The sequence below is a fragment of the Gopherus evgoodei genome, chromosome 15 (assembly GCF_007399415.2).
Source record: "Gopherus evgoodei ecotype Sinaloan lineage chromosome 15, rGopEvg1_v1.p, whole genome shotgun sequence".
NCBI classification, from domain to species: Eukaryota; Metazoa; Chordata; order Testudines; family Testudinidae; genus Gopherus; species Gopherus evgoodei.
The window spans coordinates 4,261,584-4,286,710 of NC_044336.1; the positions used below are offsets into that span (position 1 = coordinate 4,261,584).

General features: G+C 46.9%; 1 protein-coding gene across 5 annotated transcripts in view; it reads right to left on the reverse strand.

Moving 5' to 3' along the window:
• Positions 1–24,703, reverse strand: part of MYOCD (myocardin) — a 506,444-nt gene extending 481,741 nt beyond the window's left edge. For 2 of the 5 annotated variants that reach the window (XM_030535014.1, XM_030535022.1), the window contains exon 1: positions 24,141–24,701. In XM_030535014.1, the coding sequence (XP_030390874.1) occupies positions 24,141–24,293 (153 nt within the window). In that variant the 5' untranslated portion in view covers positions 24,294–24,701. Of the gene's footprint in view, positions 1–23,877 lie in introns of all 5 variants that reach the window. The other 3 variants (XM_030535013.1, XM_030535015.1, XM_030535016.1) reach the window with 3 other exon arrangements.
• Positions 24,704–25,127: the final 424 nt, after the last annotated feature.

Here is a 25,127-nt window from a genome sequence, read left to right on the forward strand (position 1 = left end):
GTGACCTGCAAACACCTGACCAGAGGACCAATCAGGAGACAAGATACTTTCAAATCTCGTGGAGGGAAGCCTTTGTTTGTGGGTTTTGGGTTTGGGTCCTGGACGGGACTAGAGGTGCAACCAGGTTTCTGCCAATCTCCCTGCTACAGTCTCTTATCTATTCAGAATTGTGAGTAAGAAAAAAGGCGGTCATAGTCTTTTGTTTTTTTTTTTCATTTACATATGTGTACTTGCTGGAACTAGCTTAAATTGTGTTTCTGCTGGAGAAAGTTTCTTTCTATTGTTTATAAGTTGAAAGACCCTGTAACTGTTTACCATCTAAAGTGCAGAGATAAACCTTTTACTTTTTTTCTTTCTTTTTTTATTAAAAGTTTTGCTTGTAAGACCTGTTAATTTTTTTCTCCTAGTTAAGGTTCAAGGGAATTGGTGGGAAGAAGGGAAGGATAAAATTTCTCTTTGTGTTATATTCACGCAGCTTGTATTGCCTCTGGGTGAGGGGGAAGGTAACACTCCTCTCGGTGTGGTGATTCAAGAAGTTGAATCAGGCGATCTCCTAGTGTTCCCAGGGCGGGAAGGAGCTGGGAGGAAGAAGGGAGCGGGAAGGGAATGGTTTATTCCCCTTTGTTGTGAGACTCAGGGAATCTGGGTCTTGGGATCCCCAGGGAAGGTTTTGGGGGGACCAGAGGGTATCAGGCCCTGGAAAATTCCTGATTGGTGGCAGCGCTACAGAATCTAAGCAGGTAATTAAGCTTAGAGGACTTTATGCTAGTACCCATATCCTGGACGCTAAGGTCCAGATTTGGAAATTATACCTGACACTGATCAGCTCTGTTGTATTGTTCTCTCATCCTCCCTGGCCCCTCCTATCCTGTTGCCTGTTTCATCCTTGCAGTCCATCCTGGCTGACATGTAGGCTGTGAGCTCCTGGGGCAGGCACAGTTTTCTCTGGTATTTCTGTGTACAACACCCTGCACAATGGAGCCCTGATCCTTGACTGGATTTCTAGGTGCTACTGTAATACAAATCATCATCATACATGAGACTCAAGCGTGGCATTTGCACAACAGCCAGTGTCTAAATCCACCTCCAAACAACACTAATGTTCCCATTCGGCTCCCTGCCAGCTGACCCAGTGATGGCACTGAGGAAGGCTATGCCCCGATCTATGTGCTAATAGTCAGCAGGGAAATGGAGCTCCAAGGGAAATGAAGCGTAGAACCTAGGTGGCTGGGATGAAGATTTACCAAGATGGAGAAGGCAGCTACCAAGGTGCTGTGATATCAAAAGGCCATTCACTGTGCACAGGACTCCTGGGTTCCATTCCCAGCACTGTCACTAACCCCTGTGATATACAAAAATTCATGTCACTTCTCTGTGCTATGTGTAAAATGAGTCTAACAATGCTTTCCTCTCACAGATGGGGCTGCAGGGCTCGGCTGGTCAATGCCAGGAAAGTGCTTGACATTTTTGCATCCTATTGGCAGTGTGCTGTGAAAGGAGGGAGGTTCTGCTTGGAGTTGGGAGAAGGGAAGAGGTGAACGTTGTGAGGGAGCAGTTCATAGAATAATAGAATATCAGGGTTGGAAGGGACCTCAGGAGGCCATCTAGTCCAACCCCCAACTCAAAGCAGGACCAATCCCCAACTAAATCATTCCAGCCAGGACTTCGTCAAACCTGACCTTAAAAACCTCTAAGGAAGGAGATTCCACAACCTCCCTAGGTAACCCATTCCAGTGCTTCACCACCCTTCTAGTGAAAAAGTTTTTCCTAATATCCAACCTAAACCTCCCCCACTGCAACTTGAGACCATTACTCCTTGTTCTGTCATCTGCTACCACTGAGAACAGTCTAGATCCATCCTCTTTGGAACCCCCTTTCAGGTAGTTGAAAGCAGCTATCAAATCCCCCATCATTCTTCTCTTCTGCAGACTAAACAATGCCAGTTCCCTCAGCCTCTCCTCATAAATCATGTGCTCCAGCGCCCTAATCATTTTTGTTGCCCTCCACTGGACTCTTTCCAAGTTTTTCACATCCTTCTTGTAGTGTGGGGCCCACAACTGGACACAGTACTCCAGATGAGGCCTCACCAATGCCGAATAGAGGAGAATGATCACATTGCTCAATCTGCTGGCAATGCCCCTACTTATACAGCCCAAAATACCTTCTTGGCAACAAGGGCACACTGTTGACTCATATCCAGCTTCTCGTCCACTGTAACCCCTAGGTCCTTTTCTGCAGAACTGCTGCCTAGCCACTTGGTCCCTAGTCTGAAGCAGTGCATGGGATTCTTCCATCCTAAGTGCAGGACTCTGCACTTGTCCTTGTTGAACCTCATCAAGTTTCTTTTGGCCCAATCCTCTAATTTGTCTAGGTCCCTCTGTATCCTATTCCTACTCTCCAGCATATCTACCACTCCTCCCAGTTTAGTGTCATCCACAAACTTGCTGAGGGTGCAGTCCACGCCACCCTCCAGATCATTAATGAAGATATGAACAAAACTGGCCCCAGGACAGACCCTTGGGGCACTCCACTTGATACCAGCTGTCAACTAGACACAAAGCCATTGATCACTAACCACTGAGCCCGATGATCTAGTCAGCTTTCTATACACCTTATAGTCCAATCATCCAGCCCATACTTCTTTACCTTGCTGGCAAGAGTACTGTGGGATACCGTATCAAAAGCTTTGGTAAAGTCAAGGAATAACACGTCCACTGTTTTCCCATCATACACAGAGCCAGTTATCTCATCATAGAAGGCAACTAGGTTAATCAGGTATGACTTGCCCTTGGTGAATCCATGCTGACTGTTCCTGATCACTTTCCTCTCCTCCAAATGCTTCAGAATTGATTCCTTGAGGACCTATTCCATGATTTTTCCAGGGACTGAGGTGAGGCTGACTGGCCTGTAGTTCCCCGGATCCTCCTTCTTCCCTTTTTAAAAGATGGGTAGTATATTAGCCATTTTCCAGTCATCTGAGACCTCCCCCAATTGCCATGAGTTTTCAGAGATAATGGCCCATGGCTCTGCAGTCACATCCACTAACTCCTTTAGCACCCTCAGATGTGGTGCATCTGGCCCCATGGACCTATGCTTGTCCAGCTTTTCTAAATAGTCCTGAACCACTTCTTTTTCCACAGAGGGCTGGTCACCTCCTCCCCACATTGCACTGCTCAGTGCAGTAGACTGGGAGCTGACCTTGTTCGTGAAGACAGAGGCAAAAAAGCATTGAGTATATTAGCTTTTTCCACAGCCTCTGTCACTAGGTTGCCTCCCTCATTCAGTAAGGGGCCCACACTTTCCTTGACTTTCTTCTTGTTGCTAACATCCCTGAAGAAACCCTTCTAGTTACTCTTAACATCTCTTGCTAGCTGCAACTCCAAGTGTGATTTGGCCTTCCTGATTTCACTCCTGCATGCCTGAGCAATATTTTTATACTCCTTCCTGGTCATTTGTCCAATCTTCCACTTCTTGTAAGCTTCCTTTTTGCGTTTAAGATCAGCAAGGATTTCACTGTTAAGCCAAGCTGGTTGCCTGCCATATTTACTATTCTTTCTACACATCGGGATGGTTTATTCCTGCAACCTCAATAAGGATTCTTTATAATACAGCCAGCACTTCTGGACTCCTTTCCCCCACATGTTATTCTCCCAGGGATCCTGCCCCTCAGTTCCCTGAGGGAGTCAAAGTCTGCTTTTCTAAAGTCCAGGGTCCGTATTTTGCTGCTCTTCTTTCTTCCTTGTGTCAGGATCCTGAACTCAAGCATCTCATGGTCACTGCCTCAGAGGTTCCCATCCACTTTTGCTTCCCCTACTAATTCACGCTGAAAGAGCAATGAGAAGAGAAGTGATCATAGTAACAAGTCACCCAGATGGCTCAGGCCCTCTTCCTCCTGATCACTGGGTCTCAGTGAGACCGCTGCAGTGTGGTGAGTTAGGGACACATGTCACACCGCTGTCGCTAAAGGCAGGGGGTTCTGCTGATGAGGCCATGAGTGATCTCAGTCTGAATTGTATTGTGTGCATGCCAAGGGCAGTGAATGTGCGAGAAGCTATCTAGAGCAGGGCATCAGCTCCAGTTGCATTAAACACAAATGTTTCATCTTCCTTCCTTTTTGCAAGATAACCTTAGCTCCTCAGTCCACCTGCTAGTGGCCAGGACTCAGCATGTAGATGGTGATGACACCAGCAGGACCTGGCATCGCATGGCAGAGCAGAGGCTGAGCTAAACATCTATAAAATGTTGCCATGAACAAATGGAAAGAGTTGCTTGGATTTGCACAGGCCACGTCTGTGCCAACTTCGAACATGTTTTACAACTGACCTGCAAAGAATGTGTGTCAGCAAGGAGGATCTGCAGCCCTGCAGAGCATAAAATACAGCTGTGTTGTTTAATAGCATCTCATCAACCAGATCAGAATAACAGGCGAAGATGATCTAAGGGAGATAATTCTACTGAGTGTGTTAGAAGGAACAGCTCCACTACCTTCGCCAGTGGAAGATTCTTATAAATTCACTCTGTCTGCCATCATTCTGCAAAGGGTCATGAGATGTACTGACAAAAGCAGTATGCAAATACTTCAGAACTTGGCCACACGCTAAGCAAACCCTCTGGATAGCTTCACAAGCAGATTAAAATGCCAGATCAGCCCACAGTGGTGCACGTTCAATACGCTCACTAATTTATTAAGTTTATTCTTAGCAGGCTTGCAGACTGCAGAAAGTTAAATTTCTCAGTGACAAACGGTTGGAGTATTGGGCTGCACAGAGTGTCAATGCTGTGGTCAGATGGCCGTGGGTAACGCAGTGCAGAAGAACAGATACCAGGAATCTTATAGCTCAGAAGACCCCATGTAAAAAATCTCTACAGATTTATTAACAGGACCAACAGTGCCGTTACATCCCCCAAAGCAAGTGTTTTTGGCATGTAAATCCTAGCTTCATCCATGGTGATGCTGCCTCACAGTCTGCTCCTCAGCATCCTGTATTCTTTTATCACGGTTCTTATTGTACTCTGTGGGCCTAGCACTGTAAACGCTAGCCCATGACATACTATCTATATACATATCATACACCTTGTGGCCACAAGTGTCTTTACTATTAACCTATTTCTTGCCTCAGCAATGGTAGAAATGCACTGCCATTCACTGCAGTAGGAGCTACACTTGCTGATAACAGGGGCTGAATATAATCCCACACACACCCCAAAAGAACACTCAATCAGTGTATGTTACACTAATCAGTGTATGTTACACAGCATATGTTACACTAATATAACCCTCACAGAACACCCATTCTATGTATGTTACACTACAGTTTCTAAACTTTTTGCCTGCGCGACCCCATTTTAATGAAGCATTTCCTGCCAGGAACCCAGACAGTCCTCCATGCATCGTGATCTTGCACATTGTACATGTGCAGATGCACTGTGAGGAGGGAAAAGATGTCCTCTACACGCTAGGGATTGTCGCGACTCCTTCTGCTGATGACACAACCCCATTTGGGATAACAACTGACAGAGTGGGAACTGCTGCACTAATATAACCCACACATCTCAACAGAATACCCAATCAGTGTGTGTTACTCTAATATCATCCATGCATCCCCATAGAACATCCAGTCAGTTTGTGTAATACCTAGGTTATGTCTACACTAGAAATGGTAGTGTAAACACTTACTACAGCAACGGAAGGGGTTCTTCTGTTGCTGTAATAAATCCATGTCTCTGAGAGGTGGTAACTAGGTCAACAGAAGAATTATTCCATAGAACTACTGGGTTTCTACACTGGGGCTTAGACTGGCTTAATTACATAGTACAGGGTTTTAATTTTTCACAGCCCTGAGCAATGTAGTTGAGCTGACCTAACTTTCTAGTGTAGAGCAGCCCTATTATAACCCACACACCCTGATAAAACACCCAATCAGTGTATGTCACCCTAATACAACCCAAACAGCTGGTAGAATATGCAATTAGTGTATGTTACACCGATATAACGCACACAACCCAACTGAACACCCTGTTAGTGTATGTTACACTAATTTTTCACACCCAGATTATACCACTGTGCCTCTCACAGCCACATGCACAGATATTCTGACCTTGCATTGCACAGGTAACCATTCAGTGTTCATGTGACTGCTACATTTCTCCTCTCTCTCGGCCCTAACCCTCTGACTCTCAAACCCTGGTTAGTGCTCCTTGTAACCTGACAGTAAACCCCCATATTTGGTGCGTTAGAAGAGAATTCATCCTGCCGACGGCAATGCTCGTCAGTGATCCAACAGGAGATTACAGTGGTGTTTGGCTCCCATCCCCATTGGGGGTGCCACCAACCTTCCCTGCCAGATGGGTTATTGAAACCCTTCAGCAATGGGCAGCTCCCTGCTGTATCCCTGGAGAGGCCACTCAGACCCCAACACCACAGCATATGGGAACTGGACAGCACGTGGCATGAGGCAAGCTCTTCTGATGCAGCCTCCATAGGTGCAGCCCACGGTATGTGGTCTGGGAAGGTCTTAGTTTCCAGGGGTCAGTGCTGTACTGCTGCTGAAAGCCCTTTCTGATTGTTCAAAGCGGGAATGAAAGGGTTGCTGTTGTTACTAGATATTTCTATGCTGGTATCAGGGCCCTGTGGGGCTGGACACTGGGCAAACATGGACAAGAGCCAATTCCTGCCCTGAGGGACCGCCTGTCTGGCCGGCTTGGCTGCTTATTGCTTTGATCTATGAGGCTGGACACATGCTTGGCCGTGGCCTCCTTTGTCATTACATGTTCCATTGTGTTTTTAAGAAGAGGGGGCAAACCACTCTAAAAGCTGAGTTCAGTAATGCACCCACACTCGGGGGGTGTCAATGGCCCTGTTAACTCTCACCATTATTGTGGGTGTTGAATAAAAAAGTGTGGTTGAATGTAGGCTTGAACCCACCTTACCAAACAGTCCTTAGAATTCAATGGTGATTAAACCATTAGGGTCCGATTGCTAGGATGCCTGAAGAATACAAGATATATGGTAATGCCTTTATATGAATCAATGGTACAGCCTCACCTGGTGACTGTGCAGCACTGATCACCCCCTCTCCAAAGGGTATTGCAGGTCGACAGGAACTGAGAGAAGGGTGACGAGAGTGATCAAGGGCCTGGGGAAACTCTCCTATGGAAAGAGATTGCAAAGACTGGAATTGTTTATTTTAGAGAGAAGTCGCATCAGAAGAAGCCTGATAAAAATGTCTAAAATATTTAGTGGTCTAGAGAAGATAAAGCAGGAACTTCTGCATTCCCTGGCCCAATCAAAGAACATTGGGACAGTCAATGCAGTTTGAAAGGTGGTAAATTCAAACCTGAAAAAGGATATCTTTTCACACATGGCCCAATTAGGCTGTGGAACTCACTGCCACAGGAAATTGATGAGGCCAAGAACTTAGCGAGATTGAAAAAAGGATCCATAGTTATCCCCACTAATGATTACCAGCTTTGTGGAAGGGCTAGTAAACCTCCTGCTTCAGGGCTTCAGCCAATGTTTCATTATTAGAGACGACGATGAGCCCTAACAAGGGGGAAGATTACTCCACATCTGCTCCTGCGAGATTCTTACAGCTTCCTCTGCAGTATCTCATCCTCGCTACCATCAGAGGCAGGACACTGGGCCGGATGAACTTGGGATCTGATGCAGCCTGGCAATGCATGTGTTCCTATAGAAATTACCCCAGAATGGAAAGAATACAGCAGAGATCTCCTTCCTAGCAGAATCCTAGATTGATTCCATTTTCCATTAAATTCTATAGGGTGTTTCAAAGAACATATAGAGAGGTGAACATTTCTATGGGGATTTCCCATAAGGGCAATGCTGTGAAGAGAGGAGGACCTGCTGTATAGGACCCTTAGTGACCTATAGGTGGCGCATGTGAGAGTTCATGGTGTGGGCTTCTGAAGATCCTGCCTGAGAACCTGGCATGAGCCTGATCCAAACCACTCTGCACTACCTTGGTCTGGAGATTGGGCTGAGACTTGTTGGGATAGCTCCTCAGCATGCCTGGCTTCTCTTGAACTCAGCTCTGGAGATGTTTGTGAAGCATCTGAGAAAGGGGCAGCCACGGGCACATTGAAATGCCATTCAGCATCCACAACGATGCTTGCAGCCATGCTTTCTCTCTGTTAACCCGGCCCGAGGGACATAAAACCATACTCAGAGTAGTACAGCTATCACTGCAGGGCCAGGGATGGGGATAGTACAGCAGTGCGAACACAGACGCACAGGCCTTTGGGGCAGTTTTGTTCAGTGTTAAGCAGAGGGACTCAGGGCAGCATTTGGTGATGGCTCTTTGGAGCAGGGATGGCATACTCTGGGAGGAATATATGGGCTTTTTGCTGAACAGCAATGACAGACTGAGGGTTTTGTAGTGACGAAACAAAGCAAGGCAGCTAGAGCTGTTACATGTGCCTGTCACAGCATTTGGGGGGTCTCTGGGGAGATATAACTCAGGCCCACCTCAAAAAGTGTTAATAATGAAGTCAAGCCCTTCCTTAAAACACTGGGAAGGAAAGAACTTTCTCAAGAACATTTCCTGGGCTGCAAATGTGTCCCACATGGCACTTAGACTCTGAACTGTTATTGTTATGGTCCCTGGAAAATTAGCAAGGCAGCAAAAGCTGCTGTGGGTCTGAGCAAGTTAAATTCCACACACAGTCCAGCACTGGCTAGGCTGGGGTCAAAGCCCTATGAAATCACTGACTCGCCACAGCTGAATTTGGTGGGAGGGCATCTAGAAGCACAGAGCTGGCTGAGAGCTCTGCATCAGCACCGGGGCATCTTCCCAGTCCTGCTCTTCAGCTTCTGCGAGTTTAAGCAAGGAGCCACAGATTGGTCCGTTGATCCACTGGGGGTAACACTCAGGGAACATATGCCTTTCGCTGTTCACACATTGTCTGCAATGTCTGTGGGTGCATTTGCTCTTTGTAAGTATTTGCCCAAGTCGTTGGCTGATCAGATTTCAACCTGTGGGTTGTTAGTGACCTGTTTCCCTTGGCTGTTTGCTCTTTGCTTTCACGCTATATGGTTGGTCCCCTACATCACATAGCATCGTTTGGGTTCCCTGTTTGGCCGATTGACCCGTAGAGAATAACACACTTCCCTGCATGAATTTCCAGACAAATACTCCTTCTGCTAAAATCCATGAAATGTTTAGGATTCAGGAACACTTTCATAAATACTCAGCAGCTGCCTGAATCATCACCAGTAACAAGCCATGTGAGCCAACAAATCAACCAGGGACTCGTATCAGCAGAAAGATCCACAAATCAGCTGTTTAATATTTATCTAAAACTTGTTTGGGTTTTCCTGATGACACCAGCAACAGACGCCTCCCACAAACAGAGAGTCCTGCTCCTTCATTAGCTCTGCCCTTAGTCAGCTGCACCAAATAGACTCCAGCAGGTGAATCAAGAAGAGACTGATTTCCAGCTCTTCAGCTTTAAAATATGTGACAGCGATGCTGTCATTTCCAAATGTACACACACATGTATACGTGTGCACACACACACAGAGAGAAAATATTCTATTAGTGGCGGCAGCTCCTACACAGGGTTGTTAAGAAAAAAAAAAAAAAGATTTCTTCCCGATCAGTTCATATGTAGATTCATCTTCACTGGACGTTTAAAATCCAAAAGCATCACCTAAAATCTACAAAACAAAACCCAACCCCCCTTTCTTACTCCTTTCCTCCCTCCAAAAGTAAGGCCTTCTTTCCATCTGGAGGCATTTCCACATATGAGAAGTATAGAGAACACATTAACTCAGGGGTCCCCAACGCAGTGCCCCACCCGCATCCTGGCCAGCAGTGGAGCATCCGCCGAAATGTCGCAGAATTTCGGAGGCAACACCTCTCGATGACGCCACTTGCCACCGACAAGTGACGTCATTGAGAGGTGTCGCTGCCGAAATTCAGTGGCATTTCGGCAGATGCTCCACCGCTAAGGCCCTTCGTCTGGCACCCGCCAGACAAAAAGGTTGGGGCTCACTGCATTAACTATTATTCCTGATGGCCCTGAACAATTAGCAAAGCTCTCCATTGCTGTTTATCTCAAAATAGGGTCCACCTAGGAAGTAAAGACAGTAAGAAAATGGTCACATCACGTGAAACACTTTGTCTAAGGATCTACAGTTCAGCTAAATTCCACTCCCTGAAAATTAAAACGAAAATAGCTACATGAAATGATTGTTAATCACCTAAGCAAGAACCGCTCATAATTTGCATATGGAGGAAACCTCCTTCTCCCTCCCAACCTAGCTAAAAAGAACTGGCAAGGGTAATACTTTGCTTTCTTGTGCAAAGTGGCCCATTGCACATTGTGAGTAGATCAGGAAATGGGGGCAGAGGGTGAAGCTGTGCGTTAACTGAATTAGAAATAACTTGCTTGTGAGATGGAAGGTCAAATAGGGCAAACTGCCTTTCACCCCCAGAAATCCAAACCACATTTCTTCACCCCAAATTATAAACTATAGATTTGTTTGCCTTGTAAATCAAATACACCATGAATAATCCTGTTTAGATTATAATTAGAAACTGCACATTTGTTTGCCTTGTAAGTCAGATCCGCATCTCTTTGTATGTGAGTCATGTCTCTTGCTCCGGTACAAACTGTAAATAACATGAAATGCCTACCTACAATCACAGAATGTATGAATTATGTCCATCAAATCTGGGAGATTGTAAGGAATTTTGTTGATCATTCTAAATAGCTGTGGTATTCTAGAAGTAATAGAAATTGTGTGGCATAATGAAGAAGGAATGCTGAAAGCTATAGACTAGCACAAAACTTTAGATTATTAAAAGAAATTGCTCAAAGGGGGGGAAAGTCCAGTTAATAATGTGGGCTAATATTTGAAATACAAACCTCGAAATGGACCAAACATAAAAGGCCTCCGATAAGAAAAGGCTGGAAGAGATTTGTTATACATCAACACCACCTACTGCATGAGCTGGAAGCAGCAGAGAAATTGTGAAAGCTGAAAGGTGAGCACTCAGTTGGCACATACCCAGTAGAAATCAGAGAGTGGCCTCCTCCAAGGAGCCAGAGAAACAGGGCATATAAAACTGAGGTCACAATGCGGGGGCCCCAGAGTGGACTGAACACATAAGAAAACTGCAGCATCCCCAGGGTGATGGATGCCTGGACCAGCTGTGTGGAAAGGACTCTCCCTGCATCCCAGGGTTAACAGGTCAGAAGAGGTGAGATTTCATTTCAAAGATTTGTATTTCTACTTCTATTCTTTAATACAAATAACTGTAGATTACCTGGCTGAGTCTGCACTCTGTACTGAGGCCTCAGGTAACCATATTTTAGATTTAAACTAAAACTATAGGCATGCCCTCCATTATAAGTCAAGCAAATTGGCCTCAGAGAGATCTGAACCATAACCTTAAGCAATTGCTTTTGATATTCTAAACTGGTCCCTTTTGGATCATATCACCTCCAAACTCTTCAAGTACATCCATAACCCTTGGAGAAGGGTGATCAGTGTGTTAGGTTCTGAAGAACTGATGATCTTAAGTAATGGAATAAGAAATCTTGATGATTTGCATTGTTCCTTGGTGAAACTGCTGAGCCTCAACCCTAGTCTTTGACAGTTGCTTGCAAGGCTGTATTGGTGTGTTCAGTACATGCCTAGAACATTGGTTGTGTCTGCACCTGAGTAGTGAACTGTTGATTGTATATTGATGTGGTTCTGGCTAAATTAATAAATTCTTAACTGGTTAAGAATAACCAAGTGTCCTGATTTGAGAAATACTGTTCAAGTTAAAAGCTGACCTGAAAATAACCTAGTATAAATTAGTAAGCGAATGCTCCCTGGGCTCAATGAAACAGGGTTATCCTATTCACTAGCACTCTTTATTGCCTATATCACTCAGCAAATTGGCAAATCTAGTTTGCTAGATTTCTGCATAAAAATCTAATTGACACCCAAGCAAATTCATAAAAGTACCCTTCTTTCACGCTTGCATTAGTGCTTCAGGACTGCTGGGGCACACCATAGTTAGCATCACGTTGACATGTCCCCCATAAAACCCAGTATCTCAGTTTTGAAATACAAAAGTACCAGGGCCCTTGGAGACCTCATGCGCAGTTATATTGGTGTGTGGTTTTCAGGGCACATTGTTCTGAGTGCCACTGACTGGTATTGGCCACCCTGGCCTGCTAGGGCTGGTAGCTCTTGGGTGACACTCCACCTGCCATGCCTCATGAATCTCCTGGGTATAAATGCTTATCCGAAGGATTCGGTGTAAAACCTACCCAGAACTAGCGGTGGAATGTGTGGGATGGACTGAGTGGCCTGTGGGACTCCTGAGAAAGGACATAACATTGGGTTAAAACAAAAGCTGCAGGTAGCTGAAGTTGCTGGATTAAAATTAATAGATAAAGTCCTACGCTAATGTAAGGATCGCCATCTTGGTCAATACACCGGGCATTGAACCAAGGCATCTCAGGGCTAAAACATGAGTTGTACAGCCTGGCTAGAGAGGGGGCTCTAGAAACACAACTGTAACAGACTCCCATCCTCTTCAGATTGGCACAGATCTGTAACACACTGAACAGTGGCTTACACCGGCAATGCACCATTAGGGCTCTCAATGGTAAAGAGGGGAAGAGGTCAAAACCAGAGAAAATCAAAGCAGGAGTGGTAATGCCACACTCTACTGGTGTATCACAGCTGCTGCTTCCTCATTCTGACACCAGTTGGGAACAAATCAGCCCCTGGCCCTTTCTCTTTCTAAGCTACTTAGAGCAAACTGTGTGATGCTGGGACTACCTATGGACCATATGGGCATTTTATGACCAACCCAAGTCTACTGCCATCTCAGCAGATGCCCCCAGCTATTTCATGGCGTGTGTTCCTGCAGTTCATGTAGGTGCCTGTGAGCAAACGACGTGCTGCTCCAGCGAGATGGCTGTCAGGTGCCAAAATCACACCCAACCGGAAAGAATGTCTGGCAAACATCTGGATGTGTGAGAGATTCACTAGATATTTGCAGGGTCTGGATAATGTCAAGCTAGTGACAGATCAGAAGACACTTGTGCTGTTAATACGTATAAAGGCCGAGGCAAGATTCCCCTTAAAGGTCAGAGAATGTTCATTATACCTAATGCAGAACATTCAACAGTGGCTGAACCCTTGTCAAGGAACCAGGAGAGCCCCAAGGTTCTCCAGGGGTTCAATATATTGTAGAAGCCCCTCTGGGAGGCATGTCAAGGGTCCTGGCAGCCTCCCTGCAGAAATCAGAACAGATTCTAACAGTCACTTAAAACTGCTGCACAGCTGCACACGACACCCAGGTTTACAAGCTGGGGGTGGTCCAGTTACTCCTGAGGGTCCCACCTCCAGCCTATGACTTCCAGGCAGTGGGAGGGAGCTCTGCAAAGCTGGAGGCCTGAGATACGGGGCAGTCCCACTGGAGTGCCACACTGCCCGTGGGGCTTTATACACAGGCAGGACACGAGGGTCCCGCAGAATGGCAGGAGCAAGCCTGAATGTGGGTATGGGGGCAGGGCAGGGACGACAACGCAAGGTGGAATCAGATGGGAGACTTGCAAAAGGAGAAGAGACACCTCAAAGAATCCATCAGGCCCACTGCACCACCCCAGAGGCCTCGAGTGCGATGAGCACTGGTGGTGGTAAAGCAAAGAGACACTCCTCTCAGGGAGTCATGGGCCTTTTCTCTCCGTTCCCTCCTGCTGAGCGACCCCAGGCTAAGTCATGGACACGTGACTGGCGGCCTCTGAAACAAACACTCCAAAGCCTGTGAGATGGAGAAAGATTTTGAGCATATCACCCCCAGCCCACCCAGCCCAGAGGGTAGGCCAGGGTGCTACGAGACAGCGACCATGCACAGGCCCTTCTACTGAACTGAAGGGCTGCCAGTGCTGCTAGCCATAGAGCTGAGTCTCCGTCCTTCTGGACCCTGCTTGCTGGACGTGAGTCTGAGAGACCCCAGTGGACTCCAGCGCTCTACTGACTGCCGGAATGCACAGTGCTCACCACAGCCCAGCTCAGCGAGAGATGGCTTGGCCACTCCAGTGTTCCCCTTGCACTGCATTTGTCAAGGGAATAGTTCCAAGGAGTTAGGGAGAACAGCCCCATAGCACCTTCTATCTATCCCCTCAGTCCCTCTATGGGCAGGCACTTGGTGTGCTCTACCTGAGGGAAGAACAACTCCTGGGTTAGCCAGTGGCCCTATGAGAGGCTCCAGCCCAGCAGCAGCTGGAGACAAGAACAATCTCTCCTAGACCTGCAGGGGCATGCGAGCCACAGTGGCCCTGATGCTCACTGGAAAGGGGGAAGCTTGCACTGCCTTCATGCAGGCACCCACTCCGCTCACAGGAGCGGGAACAGGTGGGACTAGGTTCTCTCCCTTGGAACCAGGGTTCACGCCCTAAGACTAGCCCTTGTTCAGGGGCTCCAGGCTGGGCTAGTCCCCAACCAGCCCAGTGCATATGCAGGGTGCTCTGCTTTGTGGATGACAAACCCTGCTCAGAGCTAGGGGCCTATTGGCAATCAATGGCATGTGCCTGGTAAGACTGGTGCCCATGCCATGATGATAAAGCAGAGTCCCCCACGCTGACAAAGTAATCTTTCCAGTCAAGACTGAGTTGGTTTTGAGAATCAGGCTTTAGATCCCCACTATCCCCTTGAGGATAGCATCTCCACTGGGCAGGGGGCTGTCTCTGTGGAACAGATCTTTATGAGCAGCCCACTGTATAATCAGCTTGTCCATTCCAAGTTCTGACAGGACTGGGAGGAGGCCTGGGACTCACCCAGCACAGAGCGCAAGTGAACAGTGCCATTCCAGGACTGTCACATTTACAGACACGGCTAATCCCTGGCAGGAAGCAGGAAGCCCCTTGCTGGTAGCAGATAAGCCCAGTGCCTCTGCATCTCAAGATGCCCAAACTAGCAGAGTGTATTTTTGGTTTAGTTTGTGGCCAAAATCAACAAAAGAGAAAAAATACATAGTTCGGGCAGACACACTGGCCTGGGCTCATTGTCCATTGAGCGCAACGTGTACCAGCATCGTCCTAGCTGAGGCCATGTGGGCTGGGCAAGGCCATCGAGTGGGAATAGGAGGGCAGTTACTAATGGTGACGTTATCTGATTAAAATATGACCATGTAGATCATTGTTGCTACCACTGTTCTATAATTGCAACAAATATTGTGCAAAATGTGTCAGGTAAGGTGTCTATGGAAAGGTTATGATGTGCTGAATATGATTTTGCTATTTGTATGCATGTATCATTTTTGTATTTAAAGTTATGAGTATTGGGTCTATACCTGGATTTCAAATGTTTGCTCTTGTGGTAACACCTACAAGGTATTTAGTCTGCATGTCTTGAAGGGACTACTCAAGTTAAGTGGCGCATTAAAGAATGCTTAACTCACAATGCAAGACACATATAGACACCTAATGGACTTTCCTGCTGTGACTAAGTGAAATCATGCATGGACATGTGAGTTGCCCATGTGACTTCAAACACAATTTTGCTACATGTAATTTTCCACTAGCTGTGCTGAGGGCTTTGTTTGAAACAATGGGTTTCCCTCCACATTGCAGAAGCTATAAATGGCACTAGAAACATCTCCATTTTGCCTCTTTCCTGCTTGAGCCTCTTTCCTGTGCAAACCTCTGGGCTATGAACTTATACTAATGGGAGCATTCTAACCAAGGGACTGAGGACCTTCCAGTGATTTGGAAGCAACCAGAAGCAACTGCTAGACTTAAGCCAGCAGTTTATTCCATCACTGCTACAAGCCTGAACCAAGAACTTTGCATTTACTGTATGTAATTGATTCCTTTAACCAGTTTTAACTCTCACCTTTCTTTCTTTCTTATAAATAAATCTTTTGATTTTAAATACTAAAGGATTGGCAACAGCATGATTATTGGGTAAGATCTGAGTTGTATATTGACTGGGTGTGTGGCTGGTCCTTTGGGATCAGAAGAACCTTTTATTTGATGAAACTGGTTTTAAAGAACCACTCATCTTAAAGACTAGTATTTTTGGTGGTGATAGAAGGGCTGGAATACCTAAGGAAACTGCTTTTCTGACTTCTTGTTAGCTGGTGTGATGAAACAGAAGTTTACTTTTGTTGCTGGTTTAGTATATCTTATGGGAGAATAACCACCAGTTTTGGGGTGTGTCTGCGCTATTTCTCAGCAGTTTGTCCTGAATTTGGTATTCTCAGTTGTGCCCTACGAAGGCACTCTTACACTAGGCCAGTGGTCCCCAACGTGGCACCCGTGGCGCCATGGTGCCTGCCGGGGCATTTATGTGTGCCTGCCTACTGACAAGGGAGAACCAGCTGCCGAAATTCCACTGAGAAGTGGCAATGCCAAGACGCGTTGCCGCCAAAATGCCGCTGCTTCTTGGCGGCATTTTGGCAGCGACGCTTCTTGATGACACCGGTTCTTGGCAGCATTTCGGCAGCGACGCTTCTTGATGACGCCGCATCTTGGCGGCATTTCAGGAGCTGATTGTCTGGTGTTTGCCACACTGAAAGGTTGGGGACCACTGCACTAGGCACATGTTACTATTGCCCGTGATGCTGTGGGCTGAGAAGGTAAATCCTAGATTCCAAGGTCAGAAAGAACAACTGCAATCATTGAGTCTGCCCCCCTGGGGGTCCCAGGCCAGAGAACTGCCCCACAACCATTCCCAGAGCAGATCTTTTAGAAAAAAACATCCCAGCTTGATTTAAAAATTGTCAGGGATGGAGAATCTACCACAACCCTTGGTAAATCATTCCAATGGATAGTTACTGTTGTTATTAATAATTTACACCTTATTTACAGTCTCAATTCGTCTAGCTTCATGTTCCATCCATTGGATCATGTTAGACCTTTGTCTGATAAGGTGAAGAGCCATTATTAAATATTTGTTCCCCATGCAGGTACTTACAGACTGTGATCACGACACCCCTTAACCTTCTTTTTGTTAAGCTAAATAGATTGAGCACTATAAGGTGTGTTTAGAGTTTGTCATCATAAGGCAGGTTTCCTAATCTTTTAATTATTGTTGTGGATGTTCCTTGACCCCCCCTCTAATTTACCGACATCCTTCTTGAATTGTGGCCACCAGAACAGGACACAGGATTTCAGCAGCGGTAACACTAGTGCCAAATATAGAGGTAAAATAACCTTCTCTACTCCTACTCAAGATTCCCAAGATCACATTACCCCTTTTGGCCACAGTGTTGCACTGAGAATTCATGTTCTTTGCACTCTGCACCGCAGTCTTTGAGCCATGTGCAGCCCCTCAGAGAATGAGCCCCATGTAGTATGGAGGGGGGCAGAGTGATCATTAACCCCCCCAATACAATGTACCACGCACCAGTGTGGCTCCATTGCAGGTGTCATGGAATCACCTCAAAGCTTCAGATATTCCCTCGAAGAGCAGGAGCAACACCTAACACATGTTGTCAACTCAGCAGCCAGCTGCTGCTGGGCAGGGCAGAGATGAGGAAGGCCACGAGTCTGTCACTGCAGGGCCAGATACACACCTAAAGGCTGTGCCGTAGCTGAGAGGCATTTAGGGCTTCCCAGCACATGAGATACCCACATAGCTGGCAGGAGTGCAATGAAAGAGGTGCACAAGGGCCAGGACCCCCCTTTGGCCCCTGACTAGATGATGGAGGGAGAGCTGGGCCAAACTTGAGTGAGCGGCATTCTGACCTGGTGATCAGGGCAATGCCACTCAAATTTGGGGTGGCCAAGCAGGTAACCTGGGCCCGCTCCTTAGCAAAATTCTCATTGTGCCCCAGCTACTTAGAGAAGTCTCCCAGTGAAGAGTGTTCAGCTCCACAGTCACTGCAGCATGGTAGATTCCTCATGCTCTCCGTGTTTGCTGGCAGGAGGACACTGATGTACACAGAAACAGCATTTAGAGTCAGTGTCTGCAGCATGATTTGGAAGGCTGCTCCCATGCTGCTGAGAGCGCTGGCCATCAGTGCTGCAGCGCCACCTTCTGGGCAGCAGCCCAGCTTGCCCTCTAGGTGGCAGTAATTCCTGCTATACTCTTGCACCTGGCTCACCTGGCTGCCCCTGCCAGAGCCTTGATAGCTGGACCAAATTACCAGCCTCCAAACACTGGGTGAAACTGAAGCTGAGACTCCTGGGCCAGCCTCCAGGTCCAGTGTTCCACTCTGACCTGTGCACATTGTATCTCCAGGCCACATTGCCCCTCCAGACCCACCCTCCTAACCTAACAAACCTATGTGTCTGGCAGGGCAAGATCATAAGAATTAATTACTGAAATTGTGAGCCCTCTGGGCCAGGGACCACTCTTCCATGTGGTGTTTGCACAGCTCCTAGCACAACGGGTCCCCATCCACGAACTCTGAGGTGCTACCATCATACAGATACTAACTAATAATAACCATAAGAACTGGCAAATGTCTGCAGTGCCTCTCTGCACAAGACAACGACAAGAGCCTAATACGACTTGAGTCAATGATGGAGTTTCTTCCTACCTTGTTTACTAACATATTTACCAAGCTCCACAGGGGGCTAGGCTCAATGGATCGCCTGGCCTTCTTGTATCTCGCACTGTAACTTAGTTACTCTCCAATGACAGACAACAAAGCCAAGAAATAAAGCAGGTACATTCCAAAAATACTGAGGCGCCAAACACTGCGTGAATCACTTCCAGATGCAGCTTGTTCCCTAACGACACATTTGCCATACAGAAGAGGGAGTCTAAGTTTAGTGCCTTGACCTTGTGAGCAGGCTGGGCTACCATGTGTCTCCTGGTCTGGGACCAGGCCAGGGAAACTCACCTGGGGAGCACACAGTAACACATTTCCTGAGCTCCTGGGCCCCACCTGCTGCAGAGTCCAATCACTGCTTTTCTAGAGCTGGTGAAAGGTGCCGGATTAACAGACCCTGGAGAATGAAGCCTCTTGTTTAGCACAGAAGGGGTGGAGGCAGTGTCTGGCCAGTCCAGAGCTCCCCTTCCAGGGCCCATACTGGCCTTGGCTTCTGCAGAGATGGGGCCAGTTGGAGCCAGTCATCAGAGTGTGGACACAAGAAAATTCTCAGAGATGAGTCTCGTCCAATCCCCAGCGCTCCTCCACACTGCAATCCACTTCGGCCTCGATGCCAGCACCCTTCAAAATATTGTTACTATCATCTCCCTGATCCAGCACTCTGAGTCTCGCTCCCTCCCTTCCTGTACGTCCAGGGGCTCTGCCTTCTCAGCTGCATCAGACACAAACCCCACCTCCTTCCTGCCAAAGCCCTCCACAGCTTGGCCCATCCTCCTTAGCCAATCTGTTATCTCACTCCAAGGTCACAACCCTTCAGCCCATCCATTACACTTCCCTGCATCATCCACATCACTGTTTTACTCACAAGCCCCTTCAGAATTTCTGCCCGCCAGGCTGCCCTGTACACACAGGAAAAACTCCCAGATGCAATCCATAATGCCCCATAGTGTCCTGCAAGTCACTCCACAGAACTCCTCCTACCATGGTGCATTCAGGAAAGTGCACTGCAGTGTATTTTAATACAGCCAAGTGCCTGGTCATACTTTTAGGAACCAGAAATAAGTCATGCTTACAGGATGGGGGACTGTATCCTGGCAAGCAGTGACTGTGCAAGAGACTGAGGGGTCATGGCAGAAACATGAGCTACCAGTGCCATGCTGTGGTTAAGAGGATTGACGTGATCCTTGGATGTACAAGCAGAGGAATACTGACAGGCGCAGGGAGGTGATGTTACCTCTATCCATGACATTCGTGAGACCACTGCTGGACACTGTGTCCAGCTCTAGCGTCCACACCGCAAAACTGGGAAGGGTGGAGAAAAGAGTCACAGGAACAATTTGAGACTTGGAAACACTGTCTTACAGTGCCTGACTAAAGAAGCTCAATCTCTAATTTGTACACAAGAAGAGTAAGAGGTGACTTGATCACTGTCTATTACTATCAGGGGGAGAAGCTGGTAGCAGGCAGCTCTATCATCTGAGGCAGAAAAAGTTCCAACAGCTGGAAGTTGAAACTGGCCAAATTAAAACTAGAAGTAAAGTGTCATAACATTTTTCCCAGATTTGGACCTTAGCATCCAAAATATGGGTGTTAGCATGAAAACCTCCAAGCTTAGTTACCGGCTTGGACCTGGTAAAGCTGCCACCACCCAAAAAATTAGAGTGTTTTGAGGCACTCTGGTCCCCCCAACAACCTTTCCTGGGGACCCCAAGACCCAAATTCCTGGAGTCTCACAACAAAGGGGAATAAACCATTTCCCTTCCCCCCTCCAGGTGTTCCCTCCCTGGGTTCCTGGAGAGATATACAGAAGCAAGCTCCGTGAATCTAAACAGAGGGACTCCACCCTCCCCGTTTCCAGTCCTGGAAACACAAGTACTTCCCTCTTCACCCAGAGGGTATGCAAAGTCAGGCTTAGTAAATCTAACACAAAGAGATTTTCCCCTTGACTTCTTCCTCCCACCAATTCCCTGGTAAGTTGCAGACTTAATTCCCTGGAATCCCCACTAAAGAAAAACTCCAACAGGTCTTAAAAAGAAAGCTTTATATAAAAAGAAAGAAAAGGACATAAAAATGGTCTCTCTGTATTAAGGTGACAAATACAGGGTCATTTGCTTAAAAGAAAAAAATGAATAAACAGCCTTATCCAAAAAGAATACAATTTAACACATTCCAGCAACTAAACACATGTAAATACAAAAGAAAACAATATAAACCTATGGTCTTCCTATCTTTGTACTTACAACTTGGAAACAGAAGATTAGAAAGCTGGAGATAGAAAAATCACTCTCATAGCCGAGAGGGTCAGACACAAGACAAAGAACAAAGAACTCACACCCAAAACTAACCTTCACCCAGATTTGAAAAAGTCTTGTTTCCTGATTGGTCCTCTGGTCAGGTGTTTCAGGTTACTGCTTTCCAGGTGAAAGAGACATTAACCCTTAGCTATCTGTTTATGACATAAGGCACTACTGGTTAATAGGGAGAGTAACTAGGGACATGGTAGATTTTCTGTCCCTTGGAGTCTTTACTGGGTATCTCTGAAAAGCTCTGTTCTAGCTCACCCAATAGGCTTACGGCAGGAATCTCTAGGTGGGTACAATGACCTATGTCACACTAGATGGACGCAATGGTCCCTTCTGGCCTGAAAGTCAATGGACCGGTGAATGGCCAGGAAGGTGGCAGGCTGTGCTTATTGCTCCTTGTTTGCTAAGAAATGCACAATCCCTTGATCCATGTTACCCTGCCTCTCGCTCCTCAGCTGGTTTGTTTTAATAATAAAAAAATAATAATTGGAGATATACATATCTCCTAGAACTGGAAGGGACCTTGAAAGGTCATGGAGTCCAGCCCCCTGCCTTCACTAGCAGGACCAAGTACTGATTTTTGCCCCAGATCCCTGGGTGGCCCTGTTAAGGACTGAACATACAATGCTGGGTTTAGCAGGCCAATACTCAAACCACTGAGCTATCCCTCTCCATGCTCTTGCTACATTCTGACTTTCAGCCCTTTGGGGCAGGAACTGTCATTTTTGATATATTTGTACAGTGCCTAGCACCATGGAGCCTCAACTAGCTTCAAGCTGCTACTGTGATAGAAACGAGACTGTATTTAAAAAAGGCTACCAAATAGCTACCAATAGTCAGTAAGAACTTGCTGTCATTACCAATCCAGACTGCTCTTGAACCAGCAATTTGTCCACCTTCTGATACTGGCACTCATCACTGCACCAGCCAAGCACTATGGTACAGTGAAGGACTCAGCAAGGAACTATCAATCCTGGAAGCCATCTGGCCCTTCAAAGGTAATTAATCAATATGCCAGGTATGGCTATATATCAATGACCAGAAGAATAGAATTTACATTATGTGTGTGCGTGTGCATGCGGTAACTAGGCCTAGACCTTGCCCCAGTGCTGTCAGGCAGTCGCATCCATGTGCCAGGGAGATGCTTTCACAGAGCAGCCCACATAACCCCTGTAGCAGCACAGTGTGGGGGTTGATTTTTTTTTAATAGTTACATGTTTTGTGAGATGCTATTAGCAAAAATGTGATTTTTTTTTTGCCGTATTTTTACACAAAGCTGGCAAAATGTTAGTGTTGCCCCTTGAGATACCTTTATTGAGTGGAACAAAGTCAGATATTTTTAGCTACCTATTGTCAGCTGCAGAACAAAGCCATAGCTAAGATATTTTGTCTCACATTTAAACGGGAGCATCAGACAAGTCTATCTACAGTTACCTGTGGCTGTCCGTTTGTGTGGAGCAAAGGAGGGGTGCTATAGCCCATGTACACCATGGAAGAGCCACCATAGCCTTCCTCATTGCACTGAACCACCATCCTCATTAGAACATGGGGCAAGGCAGCAGGAGCAGAGATGCTGGCATGTGGCTGTTGAGTACCAGACGTTCACATTGTCTTTGGGCTAGGAGACATACAGGCATTTGCAGGAGAATACTGTTAATCACAACCTGGGGAAGGACCCTCCTTTGCTGGCAGGTGTTTGAACACGGAGGAAACTGAGATGACAGGAGCTTTATTATCAGACTGGGGGAAGCAGATCTGCAGCCAGAAGGGCTCTAGGACAGTCAAATGCATGACACGCAAAATCCAAATCCAGCCAAAGACTAGTCCCTTCTCCTCACAGTGTGGTGGAGCCATTAGAAGACAGGGGCAGCACTGGGGGGTACTTCTGGGGGCTATAATCACCCCAGAGTTTGTCTTAGCACTCCTGTAGCCACCCCTCCCAGCACAAAGGTCAAATCTTGCACAGAAGTAAGGGTGGCATGGTATGGTATTGCCACCCTTACTTCTGCGCTGCTGCTAGTGGCAGCACTGCCTTCAGAGCTGGGTGGCTGGACAGCAGCCTCCACTTTCCATTCTGCCTTCAGGAGTGCTGCACTCACAGCCCCATCCACATTTCCTTTGCTGCACAATTTACCCTTGGCAAAATGTAACTACTAAATTGCTGCCGAAATGGGGCTTCCACAAGGATTGCCCATAACCTTGCTCGTCCAATTTGGCACCTGGGAGGGAGTGGTCTCCATTTGTTTTTGCCCTGAACAAGGGAGACCAATAGTTTTGTCAACCAGCCTTTTGCAATACATTTTAAAAAAGAAAAGAGACAAAACAACTCCTAAATGCCCTCTATTTCTGAGCATCGCTGGGAGCTGTGTTCTACGAGTTTGTGGGATGTATGTGTGAGTCACGGAGATCTTTCAACATGTGTAACCGGAGGAACAGCCCTTCCGAGTTTAACAGAGATGTGACATGATACTGCTGTCAAACTGGCAAGAGGAATAAAAGTGTGTGGCCAGCCCCCTTCCAGTGTCCATCACACACAGACCAACCCTCTGGGAGGGCCATTTTCTGAACAGCCTGCACAGTCAAGCGATGGGGGATTAAATTAACTTTCCTAACAGCCTTTAGAGAGCTGTAACAAAGCAAAGGCCAGAGTCCTGTAAAACCCCACTGGATTAGCATCATCATCTTTCCTTTACAAACCCAGCTACTGAGTCCCTTCAATGTTTCATTCGGTGTAACTTCTTGAAGATGAGAGGGATGCGTCTGGGACTTTTATTTAGCCAAAATACAACTTATTCTCTATTCCAGATTACTGTCATGTGTTCATCCAGCATGCACCAGGTGCACTGGCCAGGAAAGCTGTCTCTGGAATAACCAAATATTAAATAACACATCGAAATAAGAGTTCTCTCTCTATCTATTCCTCTACCGCTACAGAACCAGTCACCACACTATTCAGGCACTATGCATACAGATAACTACCCGTGCATGAGAGAAAGCAACTCGAAGAACAGAAAGATGATTAAGTATGAAACATAAATTACCTGCAGGCTTCTCAGCTGAGCTACAACTTCTTGGCCGAGGTGCTGGAACTGTGACTCCTCGCTTTCTCCGAGGCTTATGGCCGGTTTTATAGAGGAGCAGCGAATGTTTTTTAAAAAAACTTGAAGCAGAGTAAGAACCGGTTTAAAACAGAGTGAAAGGAGCTGTTGTGGGTGGAATTAGACAAACTCTGGAAGCTGCTTTTCCAACTATTAATTAACTTCTTGCAGCCCACAGTGCAGGCAAGGGGATGTTGAGGGCTCACCTGGTGCAGGTTCTCTGCAGCTGGAGGGGGGGTTGTCTGAGTGGTCTTTACCTTGCTGAACCACCTCACCAGGTCAGGGATGGGGAAAGCATCCAAGCTTGCAAGGAGAACAACAGAGTCTGTGTTATTAGATGCAGGGGGCACATGCACCATGCACAACAGATTGCAGCATCAGAGCTGTAATCCCGCCACTGAACAGTGCACTGTGACAGCCAACTCCTGAGCACAAGAGGCTCCCATCGCTGGTGGCAATACAGGCACGCTGGAGCAGCATTCAAGAGCAGTCACAGCTCGGGAAGAGTTAAGGAAGAGGAGGAGCCTCCTCTCCAAGAGCTCAGATAACAACAGTAGCTGCAGCATTCCCTTCCGATGTGCAGCAAGCCCACCAGAGCAGGCTGCCTGGCTGGCACTGGGCTGCCCTTTCCTTGCTGGCTATATTACAGGTCTAGTTCTTGATTTAATTTCCAAATCGCTCTCGATTTGCCTTTAATCTGAATAGCTCCAGGTGTCACTGCTCCACACCCTCCTCAGTTTCCACCCTGAATCCCCCTCAGATTGCACCGGGATCTTCTAAGCAAACTGCTTTGGAGTCACACGGTGCAGCTTTACAGATCACCCTCGAATATGCTTCTGCTATAAACCTGCCTGCTCTCATTCAGGAGTTTTCCCTACTTATGGCTTCAATTTGTGCAAGGGCCCAATGGTCAATCCAGCCCAGTAGCCTGTCTTCTGACAGGGGCCAGTGCCAGGTGCTTCAGAGGGAATGAACAAAACAGGGCAATCACTGCGTGATCCATTCCCTGTCATCGACTCCCAGCACCTGGCAGTCAGAGGTTTAGAGATACCCAGAGCATGGGGTTGAACCTTTGACCATCTTAGTTAATAGCCACTGATGGACGTATCTTCCATGAACTGATCTCATTAGTTTTTGAACCCAGTCATACTTTTGGCCTTCACAACATATCCTGGCAACAAGTTCCACAGGTT